The sequence below is a fragment of the Callithrix jacchus genome, chromosome 9 (assembly GCF_049354715.1).
Source record: "Callithrix jacchus isolate 240 chromosome 9, calJac240_pri, whole genome shotgun sequence".
Taxonomy (NCBI): Eukaryota; Metazoa; Chordata; class Mammalia; order Primates; family Cebidae; genus Callithrix; species Callithrix jacchus.
This window is the reverse complement of record NC_133510.1, coordinates 119,006,168-119,023,109: the sequence shown is the minus strand read 5'-3', so window position 1 is coordinate 119,023,109 and position 16,942 is coordinate 119,006,168. Positions and strand designations below refer to the sequence as shown.

Here is a 16,942-nt window from a genome sequence, read left to right as displayed (position 1 = left end):
CCCTTGGTGATATCTGGCATGGTTTGCCTGTATTTTGGTAAGGTGGTACATGTTATTCTTGGGTTTAATCTGTAAACATTCTTTAGGGAGCCTGTGTGCTCTGGAATTGAGCACTTTGTTTTTTTGTATTTGTGTAACTTATATTTATTTTGTGCATCTCACAAGTGACACTCTCTCCAGTGTTACAGAAAGGGAGAGAATAGGAATTCCCACAGAGCCCGACTCCGCAGACAGCCATGCCCACCCTCCAGCTGTGGTCATTTACATGGTGGACCCGTTCACGTACTCTTCAGAGGAAGACTCCACTTCTGGGAACTTTTGGCTGTTGAGCTTGATGCGCTGCTACACAGAAATGCTGGATAATTTACCTGAGCATATGAGAAATTCTTTCATTCTCCAGGTTACTGTTTGCAAGTTTATTATTTACTTTTGATGTTGTTACTTTTGTTGTTATGAAAATAAATACAGGGTCATGATATTTTTTTTTAAAAAAAAAGGAAGTACAGCTTGATTATCCCCTAACTGAAATACCAGGGACCAGAGTATTTTTTGATTTCAGAATATTTGCATATATGTAATGAGATACCTCAGCAGTGGGCCCAAGTCTAAACACAAAATTCATTTATGATTTATATACCCCTTATACACATAGTCTGAAGGTAATTTTATATAATATTGTTAATAATTTTGTGCTTGATACAAAATTTTGATTAAATTTTGACTACAGCATGTCATATGATGTCTGGTATGGAATTTTCCACTTGTGGCGTTTTATTGGCGTTCAAAACGTTTTGGATTTTGGAGCATTTTGGATTTCAGATTTTTGGATTAGGGATGTTCAATCTGTACATGAAAGTATAAAAGAAAAAATAGTCATAATTCCATCTTCTACATTCAACCACCATTACCATTTTGGTCTATTTCTAGCTTGTTTCTCTATTTTTGTTTACGCGGTTGAGATCATACTATTAATGTATCTTTTAGGTGTTTTCTACCTAATGTTATTCATGAATACATTTTCATGTTATTTAAATTCTTACAAGCAGCATTTTTAATGACTGCATATTTTCCGTAACCATTCCTGTATATTTAGCTATTTAATTTGTCTCTCTGCTTCTTCACTATTATAAATAAAGCCATAATACATGTTTATGTATAATCTTATTTTTCACATTTCAGGTCATTGTTTAACATTGATTCTTAGATGTAGATACTGATAAATGTTGCCAAATTCCATTCCAAAAGAGGTTACACTTATTTAGTTTCCTTTCAGTGGTGAATGAGTATGCTTATTTTCACTGCACCTTTGACAACTTTATAGTGTAATTATTTTTTTAAAAATTCTATAGAGATGAAAAATAATGCTTTGGATGTTTGGGTTTCATTTTAATGCCACTTTAACTGAAGCTGTCTTGTAAAATTAAGAGATGGAAATTAAAGTTATCAGACTACATTGCTGATAGTTTTCCAGTGTTTTGAAGTTTGTATTCTAAATGATTAGGTAATAATTCCAAAAAATGCCATACATATTATGTAATTGTAAAAAGGAGAAATATAATAAAATGCAGACTTTAAAATTTTGGGACCATGGTAATACCTATAATAAATTGAGATCTTAACCTCTAAAATGGGAACATTGTAATTTCTAAGCAACAGTGTAACTGGACCAGCATAATCGTACATCTTCCAAAATTGCTGGTGATGGAGAAATTTATGTCAGTGGCAGGAATTAGGATTTAATTGTATTATGTTTGGCATTTATATATTTTAACGCTAAGGTTCCCTCTCCCCATTCAGGTAAGGAATTCATGCCGTTTCCTTTTTCAGCTTTCTTATAGCATGTTAGATCTCAGTTTCTAGCTTTGTTTTTTTTTTCTTTGTATTTGTGTCATTAGATTGTGCCTTGCCAGTACATGCTGCAGACAATGAAGGATGAGCAAGTTTTCTACATTCAATACTTGAAGTCCATGGCATTTTCAGTGTACTGCCAGTGCAGGCGACCACTGCCTACACAGATCCACATTAAATCCCTCACGGGATTTGGGCCTGCAGCCAGCATTGAGATGACCCTCAAGAACCCTGAGGTGGGTATTGGCAGGACAGAAACTTATAAAATTTATACTAAAATGCAAGCTAGTAGAGTATTTTGTCTAACCCAGAGATTGGTTACTTGTTTAGTTGGTCTTCTACCTTGATGTAAGAGTTGCATGGCTTGAGTGTGGTGACTCACACATGTAATCCTAGCACTTTGGGAGGCTGAGGTGGCAGGATTGCTTAAGCCTAGGAGTTTGAGACAACCCTGGGAAACATAGCTGGACCTCAACTCTACCAAAAATTTTTAAAAAATTAGGCAGGTGTGCTGTATGCCAGTAGTCCTGGCTGTTTGGGAGTCTGAGGTGGGAGACTCACTTGCGCCCAGGAGTTTGAGGCAGTGATAATCACACAGCCACTTCAGCCTGGAGAGCAAGACCCTGTCTCAAGGGGGAAGAGAAGAGCTGCCAGGTTTCTTTAACCCTTAGGTTAAAATAGGGGAGATACGTCTCTGAACCTTTAACAAGTTTTGAGAAAAGAGGCAGGAAAACTCTGTTTTTTAAATTTAGAACTTGAAACAATAATACATATATCACTTTGAGTTTTTAGTTTAAATTTTCTAAATTTATTTTGTTCTTAATTTTCTAAATAATTCCTAAATTTATTTTGCTAAGTTAATCTGTGTCTTGCACCAGAAATCCTTTGCCTTTTCCAGCTCTGGTCTGCATCCTGAGATAGCAGTTGTATTTGTGTTTACTGTGTAGGGGTCTCTGATGCACATCCTTACAACAAGTTGGTTTCTCCATTCCTTGCCTCTGTGTTTTCTGTATATAAATGAATGCATCTTTTTGCTGCATCTTTTTAAACCTACTTTCTACAGATATATGGATCTCAAGGGGAACCAACGCTAAATATGTTTTAAACAAAAGTTTTCTTTTTCTAATTGCCTTATCTTGAAGATAGGTATACAGGGCAATGTTTAGAATCTTCAAAGCCTTCAAAAATCAATTCCCACAGTTTTATTGCATGAAAAATATCCCATTAGTAAAAGCCAGCAAACACCTCTTCCCTATAAGAGAGCTTCTTAAAACATCAATTGGTGCTTTTAGTTGGTAATGTTGTTCTGAACAACTCTATGAAATACTTGAACTTTTATAAGTAAAATGCTTGGAAGTAAAAAATGATGCAAGTAGTTAATACTGTGTTTGTTGTGGCTTGGTTCAGGTCAGCTTAGTCCCAAGAGAGAAAAGCTCCTCAGTCGATGACCCACATTCACTCCAGTATTATATAAAATTTCTATGTTAGGCAGTTTTAGTTTAGTTTATTCTTTGAGTTTGAATTTTTCATTTCTATGAGCAATTCATCTGTTTTCTCTATTAAATTTTTCTAGAATTTAAAAAGTAAATGTCTCTACTTGTTTTTTATTTTATTTCCAGAAATTATGAATTATTGCTTTTCTAAAGGTTGTTATACTTAGGCAGAACACCATCAGGAGCTCGTAAGGTAAAATGAGGCTTAAATTAAAATAAATGGCAAAAAGACTTCGAGTAATATGCTTTTTCTCTATTTTGCTTGGAACAAGGAGGTATAAATTATTTTACTTTATTAAAAACAGAAGAACCAAATGTGATAAATATTTGCTGAAGTTCCTACATTTTGATCTGCATTAAGGTAGTTGGTCAATGCTGCCTGTGCCTCAGTCTACAGCTGGAACATTGTGTTTTCATTCAGTAAATATAGTTGAGCACCTATTGTGTGCCAGATGCTGTATTAGATGCTGAGGATGCAGGGGTGAACAAAACAGGCCCCTGCTTCATGCACTTCTCATTCTCTGGGTGGCACAGTTTTATGCAATTTATCACATGTGAAAGAATATACTTTATATTATTTATTTTGCAAGTTTTCAGATAAATCCAGTGTTTTGTTTTTCTTGGAATATCTTGCACAGTTTGGGAATCATATTTTATTTAGTGTTTTCAGAAGCTTACATTACATCTAAGATATTTCACATTTTGCCTTTTGTTTTGTAAAAAACTTCAGGCAAACTTAGCTGGACTTTTTTTTAAATAACAGCTTTATTGAGATATAATTCACATATTATGAAGTTCTTTTTAAAAATTGTACAGTTAAGCCCGGGCTTGGTGGCTCATGCCCTTAATCCCAGCACTTTGGGAGACAGAGGTGTGCGGGTCACTTGAGGTCACAAGTTCGAGACCAGCCTGGCCAACGTGGTAAAATCCCGTCTCCACTAAAAATACAAAAATCAGCAGGGCCTGATGGCACATGCCTATAATCCCAGCTACTCAGGAGGCTGAGGCAGGAGAATCACTTGACAGGACATGGGGGTTGCAATGAGACAAGATCGTGCCACTGCACTCCAGCCTCGGCAACAGAGGGAGACTGTCTCCCCCCAAAAAAAAGAAAAAGAAAAAACATATGTGCTGTTCAGTGGTTTTTAGTATTTCCACAGAGTTGTGTAGTCATTACTACTATCTAATTTTAGAACATTTTCATCAACCCTCAAATACAGTTTCCATTACCACTGCTGATTCCCCACTCCAGTCCCTTGCAACCACTGATCTACTTGTTGTCTCTATGGAGTTGCCTGTTCTGGACCTTTTATATAGATGGAATCATTCAATATATGCTTTCTGTTTTTTTTTTTTTTTAGATGGGGTCTCATTATATTGCTCAGGCTGGTCTTGAACTCCTGGCCTCAAGCAGTCCTCCCCCCAGCGTTTTTTTTTTTTTTCTTTTAGAGACAAGGTCTCTCTCTGTCACCAGGGTTGTGTGCCGTGCCATGATCATGGCTTTCTTGCAGCTTCAACCTCCCTGGGCTCAAGTGAGCCTCCTGCCTCAGCCACTGGAGTAGCTAGTACCAGCTAGACCTTGTCTCCATAGCTAAAGTTTTAGCTTTAAAACTGTGTCATTTTGTTACTACCATCACTAATGCTGTGTAGTTCAGGGGTCAGCACCTATGGCTTTGGGCTGAGTCCAGCCTGCAGCCTGTACTTGCATGGCCAGCTAGGTAAGAATGATTATTACTTTTTTTTTTTGAGACAGGGTCTTGCTCTTTTGCCCAGGCATGAACATGGATCACTGCAGCCTCGACCTTCCAGGCTCAGGCAGTGAGCCTCCCAACTAGCTTGGACTATAGGCAGGCACCATCATGCTTGGATAATTTTACACTTTTCTTTGTAGAGAGGGAGTCTCACTCTGTTGGCCAGTCTGTCTTTAACTCCTGGGCTCCAGTGATCCTCCCACTTCAGACTCTGAAATGTCGGGATTATAGACATGAGCCAACCCGCTTGGCCAATGAGTACATTTTTACAAAAAGGAGAATGTGTGACTCCCTAACAGTCTAAACTTTATTCTCTGTTTTTCTTTTAGTAGAAGTTAACTGACCCCTGTTGTAGTTTATTAAATAGTAAGATGTATATGATAGCTGTAAAAAACATGATAATTAAAAATTTTCACAGTTAATCTAAAATATTTATATTAGTAACAGCTAATGATTTGGTTTCTAAAATTACATGCACAGACGCACATATTAAACTATATATGCACTGAAAAGTAATCATAAGTGAACTGCTTAATGAATTTTCAGTAATTGAAAATACCTCATTTAACAAGTGCAAGAAGCAGATGTATAACCAGCATCCAGAGCCCCTCATGTGACCTTTTTAATCCCTCTAAAGGTAGTCACTGTTCTGACTTCTAACAGTGTAGTTTTGCCTGTTATTGACCTTGATATAAATTGAATCACCTGGTTTATATTCTTTCACATCTAGCTTCTTTTATTCATTGTTGAGATTCATCTGTTTTGTTGCATATAGTTTCTTCATTCTCATTGCTGTTTAATATTCTGATTCTGTTAACTATATCACAATTTATTATCTCTTTTACTGTTGATGAGTATTTAGATTATTTTCTGTTTGGAGCTATTGTGATTAGTACTGTTGTGATTATTCTTATACCTGTTTTTTGGTAATCATACATGTGCATTTGGTTGAGTCAAAGGGTTGATATGTTTGTTCAGCTTCAGCAACAGTGTATAAAATTCCTGTTGTTCCATAGTCTCACCAATATTTTTTTCTTTTTTCTTTTTGACATTCTGTTGGTTGCATAGCATTGTCTCTTTGTGGTTTCAATTTCCTGCTTGCCTAACAACTGATGAAGTTGGGCCGGTGCACTTTCTAAAATAATAATTTCTCTTAAGGAAATACTGGCTTGATTGAGTTTCCCAGTTGACATGATTTAAACAATCATTTTGTTATGTATCATCAATACTATTTATATATCTAGTACTGGGAAGAAAGAGAGAGAGAAACAATTTATTACCGTTACTCCCTGTGGGTCTCCTCACTGTCATTCTGGGTTTTGTTGTGATCATTAAGTTGTATGGCTTTGTACTGATACTGATTTTGGTTTTGATTTCAGCGGCCCAGCCCAATCCAGCTTTACTCCCCTCCCTTTATATTGGCCCCAATCAAAGACAAGCAGACAGAGCTGGGAGAGACATTTGGTGAGGCGAGCCAGAAATACAATGTGCTCTTCGTGGGCTATTGTCTGTCTCACGACCAGCGCTGGCTTTTGGCTTCCTGCACTGACCTCCATGGGGAATTATTAGAGACCTGCGTTGTAAATATTGCTTTACCAAACAGGTGAGAAGGCTTGGTGTTTATGGTGCATGTAAATTGATACTATACCATTCTTCAAATATGAATATTTCCAGTTTTCTATATAAATGAAGTAGGTACAGCATGGATATGTTCTTTGGCATTTCTAGTGGTTTGTCTTATAAGTGATAACTGATTTATCTAGAGACCCCTTCCTCTTCCCCATTTCTTTCTTTCTTAGGTCACGGAGGAGTAAAGTATCTGCACGTAAAATTGGACTGCAGAAGTTATGGGAGTGGTGCATAGGGATTGTCCAAATGACATCTCTGCCCTGGAGAGTTGTAATCGGGCGACTTGGGCGGCTTGGCCATGGGGAGCTTAAAGGTAAGAAATTTTTGAAGAAGTATTTGCAGGAAACAGAGGAAAAGGGCTGAGCTGATGTCATTAACTAAGCTAAGGGAAAACATGTTTAAATTTGTACTAAGAATTAAGTAGATTCTGTTTTCTGGTTCTTTTATATGTATAGGATGAATCAGCAGTTTTTAAACTTCTCTTTGAAAACAAAATCATTTATCAAAATAAAATCTTAAATCTTGAACCCCAATATATAAAACAGAAAAGTAGGATTTCATTAATATAAAAATGATAGTAAATTGAAATTGCTAACATTTATGTATATATTGAGTCAGTGAGAAGAACAAGTCAGTTTTAAGACCAAAATTTTGTATCAGAGTTTATAGGTGACAGTTGAAGTCATATAAGAACAACCTTCAGTTTGTTTGTTTGGTGGTTGATGATGAGTTTTGTGTTTCTTTAGGTTTTTTTTGGTGGCACAATAGCAAAGAAATACTGTTTCTTAGGGGACAAGTAGTTCCAGTAGAAGCAGTCTTTATTCATATTGCCACTGTTTGATACTCTTTAGCTTGGAAGCTTAAAAGAGCCGATTCAAAGTTCGGTCCTCAACTACCAGTGCTTATATTCTACATCATAAATGAGTAACACAACTGACCACCAGCAGCTGCCTCGCCTGGCACTGAGCCCAGCTCATTTACTCTCTGAGTATAGCTACTTGCACAGTTTTATGTGAGTAGTATGAATAAGCCTAGATTATTTTTAAAGCCTTATTAATTAATGACACATTTATAAGAAGTCCAATATATGCATTCAGATGGGAGAAGTTTTTTTTCTAAGGTCTGTACAAAAGAAATGCTTATATCACAAATTAGTGTGGTAGCTTCCTGCATGCAAATACACTAGAGCAGAGTCAGCAGAGTTTCTTTGTAAAAGGCCAGATAGTAAATATTTTCAGCTTTGCAGGCCAGATGGTTGCTGTTGTGACTACTCAGTTCTGCTATTGTAACGTCAAAGCGGCTTTAGACAATACCTAAATGAATGTGGATGTCTGTGTTTTAATAAAACTTTATTTACAAAAACAGATGGGAGGCAGGATTTGGCCTGTGGATCACAGTTTGCTGACCCCTGCATTAGACCATGTACATTATTTCTTTACAGGATATTGATGTCAGGTATTTGTAGAATCCCTAAAAGAAAACCACTGGTACAGATATAACTTGCACTGCAGGAGATGTCCAAGTGTAACTCACTTCCTATAGTGCAGGTTAAATCTGGTATCAGATTTTCAGATTTTAACAGCAGTTTATACAGATATCACATCATATGTATTAAGTAAATGTTTTCTTTGGCATTTGCAGTTTTTTTTAGCACTAAGTTATACTGTAGGCAAATAGACCCTTTTCATTTTTTAAGGAGTATCATAATGAATCTTGTATCTAGAGCCTGGAGGTCTAATACATTAGGGGATTCATCATTTCATTTCTGTCAGAATTTTTATCTTCCTCCCCAGTCTGCTTTTTTAGTCAATCTTATTTCTTAAAGGCTTTGAGCTATTCTTAACCCTTGGGAAAAGTCAGACTATAATAGGAAAGAAGAGGGAGGGTAAAAATATGGAGTAGTAGTCTAGTCACTTGGTATTTTGGAAAATTACTAAGGCCATCTCCTTTCCTTGTATGATTTTTATAAGCGGCACATTCTTCTTCCTTATCTCTTAGTGGAAAGGAATATTGTAACTGGAAGAGCCCATCAAAAGATTGAAAGAAAATGTATGTTCAGGAATAAAAACACGGGAAGGACCTAGTGTATAGGAAATCTGTTTACTAATCTATAGCTCCTTCCTTTGGGGATCCAAGGTCTGTGCCATGCAGTATCTCCATGGGACAGCGTGTGACAGGAGCCTTAGGTATCAGAGTCAGCTTTGTGAATAATTTGTTTCTTATCTCCAGATTGTTTATGATGAAATACACGCTGCCTTTTCTGTCCTACTTGGTTTGAAATAATGGAGCTCACATCTGTGATTTCCTGTAGTTTTAGAACACACATTCTTTAGTTCCTGGCCACTTTTATTTCAGCCATTTCAGTGTGAGGTTCGTTAGAAATATGGAAACATTTGTCCATTCACTTGCTCTTTAAGGGGAGAAATAGCAGATTATTTGGCGAAGAGAAAATATGTGGAGGTAGAGCAGCCTGCACTGGTGTGGCATTTCATGAGCAAGACGGGATCTGAGAGCAGTGTGCTGCATAGGAATCGCACATACTTCATGTGTGTAAGGGAGGTCAGAAGAGGGGACCAAGTGCTTTTCACTTCCCAGAGTAACATAATCCTCAGTCGTGCTCCAATTAGGTATAATGCTTTTGTTTGGAGGCAATAAACAAGCATTAGAAAATGTATACCACGTTTTTAATGTGCATTATTAGTATGCATCGTTCGGAGCACTTCGTTCATTCATTGTGAGCTTAGAACTATTTCTCTTCATTTCTGCTGCTGCTTGCCTTTCATGGAGACAACTAACCTACAACAATAAACAAAACTGAGTTTACCTCCGCCCACCAGTGCTCTCCTCCAGAGAAACGTACTGATGGGGCAGTGAAAGAATCAAACCTTGAGAAGGAGGAGAAAGGATAGGGCAGCTAACACTGCTGTCATTATGGGAAAGCACTCTTCAGTGTCTAAATCTGGTCTAGGTAGATTAGACAGGATTAGTGCTGGACTCTCAAAGGTCATTTCAGACATGACTTCAGTCTACAGAATGGCAGGCCTTTGTTCCTTTGTTAATAAAGTGTAATAGAAGTCAAGTAACATTCTCTTTATGCAAGAAGGGGAACCTATGTAAAGCCATAATTCCCTTTAGGGCCCAACCTTGGAAATTCAATTACCAGGCAGAACTGCTAAAAACCTCAAATCTCCCATCAGCATGAATTTCTAAAGACTGTGTATGACTGAAATATTCGATTTCAGATTGGAGTATCCTCCTTGGAGAATGTTCACTACAGACAATCAGCAAACAGCTCAAGGATGTATGCCGGATGTGTGGAATCTCTGCCGCAGACTCTCCTTCTATCCTTAGTGCCTGCCTGGTTGCCATGGAGCCCCAGGGGTCCTTTGTAGTGATGCCAGGTACCTTTCTTCTTGTCAGTTTCATTAATTACATAACACATCAATTCAGTCCACTCAAATTTAAGTCCACAGACAAGTGTAGACTCTATCTTCATTATATCTCTGTAGGAGAAGGTTTTGTTTGAGACTTAAAGATGGAAAACATTTGATCCCTTCCAGAGGAAGTGATTTGTGATTATATCATGTTTGTTGACCATAGCTTGGGAGAGAGACCAAGTTCTGAATATAATCAAGAGCTCCGAGGGTCATGGATGATGGCTATTACCTGACCCTAGTTTGTTAGTAGGAGAAGATCACCCTCCAAAGAACCGCTAAAGTAGACACCAACAGGATGCATATTTGACTATCCTTTTGAAGACATGCATTTGGCAGAATCTCACAGCAGTCTTGAAGGGATATTTATATTTAGATTGTCTCTGATATGGTTGAAGATGAAGGGTTACACAAACAAGGGTAAAGCATTTAGCACCGTACCTGGTACACAGGAAGCTTTCAATAGATTTAGGTGTCATTTGTGGATGTCCAAAACATGTGGCCACAGAATTTCTTCAGAATCTGGCTGGTTTTTGAAAACCAGCAACTAAGCTATTTTATACTTTCATAACCTATCTTTACCATCCATATATTTCTTGGATCAAATGGGAGACTGTGTCCACTTACTCCTTGTAAAAGTCAAATGTATTGTGTTGTGAGAATGGGGTTACTTGTCATTAATCCAGTGAGAGACAGATGTCCTCATTAGACCGGAGGTTACCTCTGTTGCCTCTGCCACATGGGCAGTTATGCAACTTCTGTGCGCTTTTGTCCTCATCTATAAATGGGGATCATAGTTCCTGCCTTCAGATGCTGTGATGATCAAATGAGACGACTTGAACGAAGAGTTTAGCGCAAATGCCGGCATGTAGTAAGCATTCAGTAAGTGTCTTAACATGTATTGGTTTGATGGTACTGTTTCTATAGGTTTGTTACCATTTAGAACAGTACTTTATAAATTGTGAACAACCAGAGGTGAAAAGAAGGTAGGGGGTTTATTTTTAGAAATACTTCTTCCATAAGTAATTAAAACATTTAGTAGACTTGATCCAATTTTATCTTAACCTTTTCAGTGTGAAATGAAACTCAGGTTATCATAGCTATGTGCTCTGAGTCAGTTTCTTGGAAGACACTTAAACAATTGGGCTCAACTTGGAATGTGTATTTATCATGGCATTTTCGTCAGACTCACACCACTCCAGATCAGGCCCTCTGAAAAAATCTTTTCTGGGGTTGTTCATTGCTCCACAAAGGGGATTGATAACATTTTCGTATTTTTTTTCTTTAAAGATGCTGTCACAATGGGCTCTGTTTTTGGCCGAAGTACTGCACTGAACATGCAGTCATCTCAGCTCAACACCCCGCAAGATGCTTCTTGTACACACATCTTGGTGTTCCCAACATCTTCAACCATCCAGGTGGCTCCAGCCAACTACCCCAATGAAGATGGGTTTAGCCCCAACAATGGTGAGTAGAAGTCCTGTATGCATAGTGCCCACCTTCATGCAGGACAGAGCCAGAGTATGGAATCACTGGGCTGCTGTATGGTTTTTGTTTTTGTTTGTGTGTGTGTGTGTGTGTTTGTTTTTTTTGTGTGCTTGTGTGTGTGTGTGTGTGTGTGTGTGTGTGTGTGTGTTAGTTATAATAAACAACCCAGGAACTATGAAGAAGGGATAGAAGGTTTGAGAATCTTTTTGGTCTTTAAGCTTTAATTTGTTTGCACAATTATCAAGATCAAATAAATACTTTCCTCTCTCGGGTAATTAACTTTCTTCTGTTTTTCATTAGAGGCAAAAAAATAATATGTGCCTGGCAGTGTTCTGTTCTTGGGTGCCACTCATTCAATAAATATTTGATGATCTGATTTGAAATGTATGAAGTACTAAGCAATATGAAGAGAGCACTTTCCTTTAGCTAGATTCATTGGAAATCTAATTTGCTATAGAGAAACTCCTTATTTGATTATTCTTAATGGAAATTTTTGGTTTGAATATCTGTTAAGGCATTTGTTTAAAAAAATCAGTATTTATAAACTATAAAACCCTCAATATTATGCATGCATTTGCATTGTTTTTGAAGAAATTGTAACAGCTACCAATGTTTACTTACAGAAAATTGAATAGAGAAAAAGATACCAAATTTTATATCTGAAATGATTACAATGGAATAGCAAATATATGAGAAAATAAAAGAATTATAGAAGAAAATGGTCATGGTGATTGGATTTTACATGATGGTTTTCACTTTTTATACTTTTCTTTACAAATTTTCTGCTGCGAGTGTACCTTATTTTTACAATGTTGGGAAGGATTTCTTAATGAAAACAATGTGCCGGGTGCAGTGGCTCACACCTGTAATCCTAGCACTTTGGGAGGCCAAGGCAGGCAGATCACTTGAGGTCAGGAGTTTGAGACTAGCCTGGCCGACATGGTGAAACACCGTCTCTGTGAAAAATACAAAAATTAGCTGGAAATTGCTTGAATCTGGGAGGCAGAGGTTGCAGTGAGCCGAGATTGTGCCATTGCACTCCATCCTGGGCAACAGAGCAAGACTCAGTCTCAGGAAAAAAAAAAAAAAAAAAAAAAAGAAAGAAAAGAAAGCATGCTTTGATCTGCTTTTGGAATAAGTCTTCGTTTTCAGGGCAAGTTCACACCTGTTAACATGCATTCATTCAGCCGCTGGTATTTTAGATGCTAATTGGATACAAAGATGGAGTCTACTGTGTTTTTGCATGATGTCAACTTTAATGATTAAATTGCTGCTTTAGCTTTTTTTTTTTTTTAACCATGTTTTTATGTGCCTTTGGAGGCTATATAGAGTGTAGATTGTTATGTCATATTCTTTATTGCATTCCTTTAATACTTTATGTAAGGAGATCACTGGAGAGAGTACAAAAGAATAATTTGTAATAGCTTGCACCCAGTAGGTCTTCACTGAATCTTACTAAGTTGCTAAGAGTGTGTGTGAATAATAGCCATATGCTAACAAAATATGACATAGGTTAAGTGGGATTATTATGATAGTTGATATGGACTATCTTTTTAATTTCTGTGCTTTTTCCCCCCCTTCCCTCTAGATGATATGTTTGTTGACCTTCCATTCCCAGATGATATGGACAATGATATTGGCATATTAATGACTGGGAACCTCCATTCCTCTCCCAACTCCTCCCCAGTCCCCTCCCCAGGCTCTCCTTCTGGAATTGGTGTGGGCTCTCACTTCCAGCATAGTCGGGTAAGGATGACTTGGAGTACGTTGTTTAAGACAACCACAGCCTTCAGGAAGATAATCCTCTTGACAGCTGATCATCTTGTTCCTGCATGCACATTTCTTAATGGTCTGGGTCCTTGGTACAAGAGAAATAAGTGTGGGAAACTGATTATAGTTCTATTTTTGAATAGAAGGCAGGAATTTGAAAGAAATGTGTTATTATTTCTGATGAATAAGTTTTACCAGACGAATAGTCCTATTACAGATGCAAGGGTTTTTATGCATTGTTTTCTTAGCAAAAATTAGTTCTAGTTGCTTGCTACTTCCCAGGGTTTTTTTGTTTTTATTTTTTGCCAAAATAGTGGCTTTTAAGAGATTAGTACAGCAGCAGTACTTATTCAATATGCAGAGTAACTGTGCTGATTGAAGAACACATTGTTGGTGATGGCTTCTTCTGAAAGCCATGCTTTTTGCGTGTCCTGGCTTAGTTACTTTGCAGCCCTCTTCTTTCTAGCTGACCTGCAGCAATGGCAAGAGCCGTCAGGAGATTGATTTTACAGCTGTGTCCAGGTTAATGCCAGAGTATTAAGGAAAAAGCCAGAGCTTACAGCTGGTTTCATCTTTAAATGTCTCAGGGATATTGGAGGGGGATGAACAGAAGATTTAAGAGTTAGAGGGATCTGCCATAGCTTGTGGTAACTTTGTTTCACAGTGAGATGATTCCTCCTGCATCATTGTATTATACTGTTTATTTAAAATGTTATGAGATTGAGGAGTTAAGGCTTAGAAAAATAGCTACACCTGGTATCTTAGACTGAACAAGTATAAGCAACCCTGCTCACACTCATTTATTTAGACACAAAGTTGGATGTAAAGTGCCTAAGTTTCATCAGTGACACTTTTATTTCCAGCACTGACTTTATTAGATAATGGAGAGAAAGAAGGTTTAAAGCTTAGGTTAGTCACGGAGCAGGTGAAACCAGAGGAGGGCAACAAGGACTGTTCCCATGTTATACCTGCCCTTGTTACCCTCCTCTGGAAGGAAGAGATTTTAAATGTCTTTGTTTCCTTTGCAGTTACTTACCAGTTAATGGCAATTTGTTCATGGGAAATGGTGATGGGAATGAAAAACACAAATTTTACATTGTCTGTTTTTAAAAAGTTAGTCTTTAATTCAATGTCATGATTTAAATTGTGCTGTTCTGAAGCTAGTTAGGTGGCCTTTTTCAGTCCTGAGCACCTGCACCCAGGTGACCTCCAAGAGGCTTTCAGCATTTCCTTTTTCTGAACCATTAAACATTCTTTGATACCCAGTTAAGACATTACAGCAGGGAAAATAATGCATTCAAAGTGGAAGTAGACTTTTATTTTTTAACTGACTCAGAATTGATACAGTTTGATGCAGCAGCTGCAGATTATTTTTTTCCTCTTAACAGAAGGGTTTCTTTGTTTGTTTTGTTTTGAGACATAGTCTCACTCCGTTCCCCAAATGAGAGTGCAGTGGCACGATCTCGGCTCACTGCAATCTCCACCTCCTGGGTTCAAGTGATTCTCCTGCCTCAGCCTCTGAGTAGCTGGGATTATAGGTGTGCGCCATGATGCCCAGCTAATTTTTGTATTTTCAGTAGAGACGGGGTTTCACCATGTTGGCCAGGCAGGTCTTGAACTCCTCACCTTAAATGATCTGCCCGCCTTCCTCCCAAGTGCTGGAATTACAGGTGTGAGCCACTGCATCCGGCTTAAACAGAGACTTTTATAAACAAATGGATTACTTATTGCTTGCATGAAAGGTACATTTTCAATTATTGAAGCTAGCTAAAAGAAGTAAAGATAAGGAAAATGTCAGTTGCAGCAAAACATAGTGAGCTTCTTCTAGGAGTCTCTTATGAAGGGGAATGCTGCAGATGAAAACATGACTTCTCTGTGAGCAGATCTGGCACTGCCTGCGGCTCAGGAACATTTGTGCTATGCACATATTGGTGTCACGTTGTCCTGGTCAGGCAGGTGCGCTCATGTGTCTTTGGTTGCTGGTGAAAGAGCACGTGAGTGTGGTAGAGCCTTCTGCTGTCAGAGATTGTGATCTTTCCATTTTAGTTGTTACATAATAATGCCATGGAATAGATCTTACATCCTACAGAAAAGAAACTCAAGCAAATAAATCTGTACTTACTTGACCGAGGCTGTCAGTTTTGCTGGTATCTTGTCTGTGTGTGCAGCAAAGATGATGCCGGCCCTGTTTACCTTTCTCAGTCACCTGTTGTTTTCGGTGAGATGCTACCACAAAGGGGATCATTCACTGCAGTGTGCAGAGTGAACTCATGAAAGTTCATTTTTCAAACTTTAAGATAAATGCTGATCATGGTTTATGGATTTTTATTTTTCAGAGCCAGGGTGAACGTCTTCTTTCTAGAGAAGCACCAGAGGAGCTAAAGCAGCAGCCGTTGGCTCTTGGGTATTTTGTATCAACTGCCAAAGCTGAGAATCTTCCCCAGTGGTTTTGGTCGTCATGTCCCCAGGCTCAAAACCAGTGCCCTCTCTTCTTAAAGGTTGGTTTGGTGTCATATTGTAAATTTGCAAGGAATGAGTGATTTATGCTTAAATTTAATTTTGGGTAGAAATTTCACTCTTAGGCACTATAATCTTACTCTGTTCCTTTTTTCTCTTGTATCTACTTATACTCTGAGGAAAGTTTAATTATAGTTGTAAGTAGAGAGTAGAATTTAGGAGGACCCTAAACCATGTCACAAAGAAATGAGTCACATTAGCCCATGGAGGAGACTGTGGGGCCCAGAGGGTAAATCTAGGATGGACGTATGGGGTTCAGTGTAGTGGTGTTTATCCATGTCTGTATTGCATCACTCTCAGTAAAGGTAAACCTGTGTTGAAGGTGTAGTAACTAGCCGTCCTCTTTCTCCCCTGCCATGGACTGTTCACGTTCTTCATTAGAGAAGGGTAAGAGTTAGCTGTAAACATCGCACATTTACAACTTGCTCCTTTCTATATATTTCTTGGAACCTTTTAATCCCAATCTTAAGTGTTAAAAACAAAAGATCCCCTACTTGCAGTTTGTGGTAAACAACACCACCACCACCTGGAGTGAAATCCATTTCTTGCCCACAGATTGACAAAAATATAAAGATTTGGCAGCATACTGTGTTGGCACAGATAGGAGGAGAGCGTCCTCGTATTGGTGGGATTGCTGAATGATGCAGCCCTACACATTTTCCTTTGAGGGCAGCAGTCCCGTCTCTAAGGAATAGTCCAAAAGTTCTTTGCCAAAACAGAAAGTGACATATGTGAAAGACTGGAGAGAACCTAAATGTCCATCAGTAAGGGCCTGATTGAATCAACTGTGGTACATCCAGACAGTGAAATATTCATCATCTGTAACAAAATGGGGAATATTTCTATATAATCATTCTGTGGAATAGAGGTTGCCATGGAGTAATCTACAAGATACACATATTCACACACATATACACATACACACATAGCTGCTTATCTTTTCAAAAAGAAATGATGGGAATTAAACCAAAAACTTAAGAGTGAAGCAATGTTCCTTTCCTAATGACTATAA

At 38.0% G+C, this 16,942-nt stretch overlaps 1 protein-coding gene across 4 annotated transcripts in view; it reads left to right on the top strand.

Annotated features, from left to right (window-relative positions):
- MED13L (mediator complex subunit 13L) overlaps window positions 1-16,942 on the top strand; it is a 306,319-nt gene that overhangs the window by 282,956 nt on the left and 6,421 nt on the right. For all 4 annotated transcript variants that reach the window (XM_035257744.3, XM_035257743.3, XM_078337398.1 and 1 more), the window contains 8 exons: window positions 181-400; window positions 1,896-2,084; window positions 6,472-6,695; window positions 6,892-7,034; window positions 9,964-10,122; window positions 11,446-11,622; window positions 13,232-13,389; window positions 15,750-15,911. In XM_035257744.3, coding sequence (XP_035113635.3) covers window positions 181-400; window positions 1,896-2,084; window positions 6,472-6,695; window positions 6,892-7,034; window positions 9,964-10,122; window positions 11,446-11,622; window positions 13,232-13,389; window positions 15,750-15,911 — 1,432 coding nt within the window. The remainder of the gene's footprint in view (window positions 1-180; window positions 401-1,895; window positions 2,085-6,471; window positions 6,696-6,891; window positions 7,035-9,963; window positions 10,123-11,445; window positions 11,623-13,231; window positions 13,390-15,749; window positions 15,912-16,942) is intronic.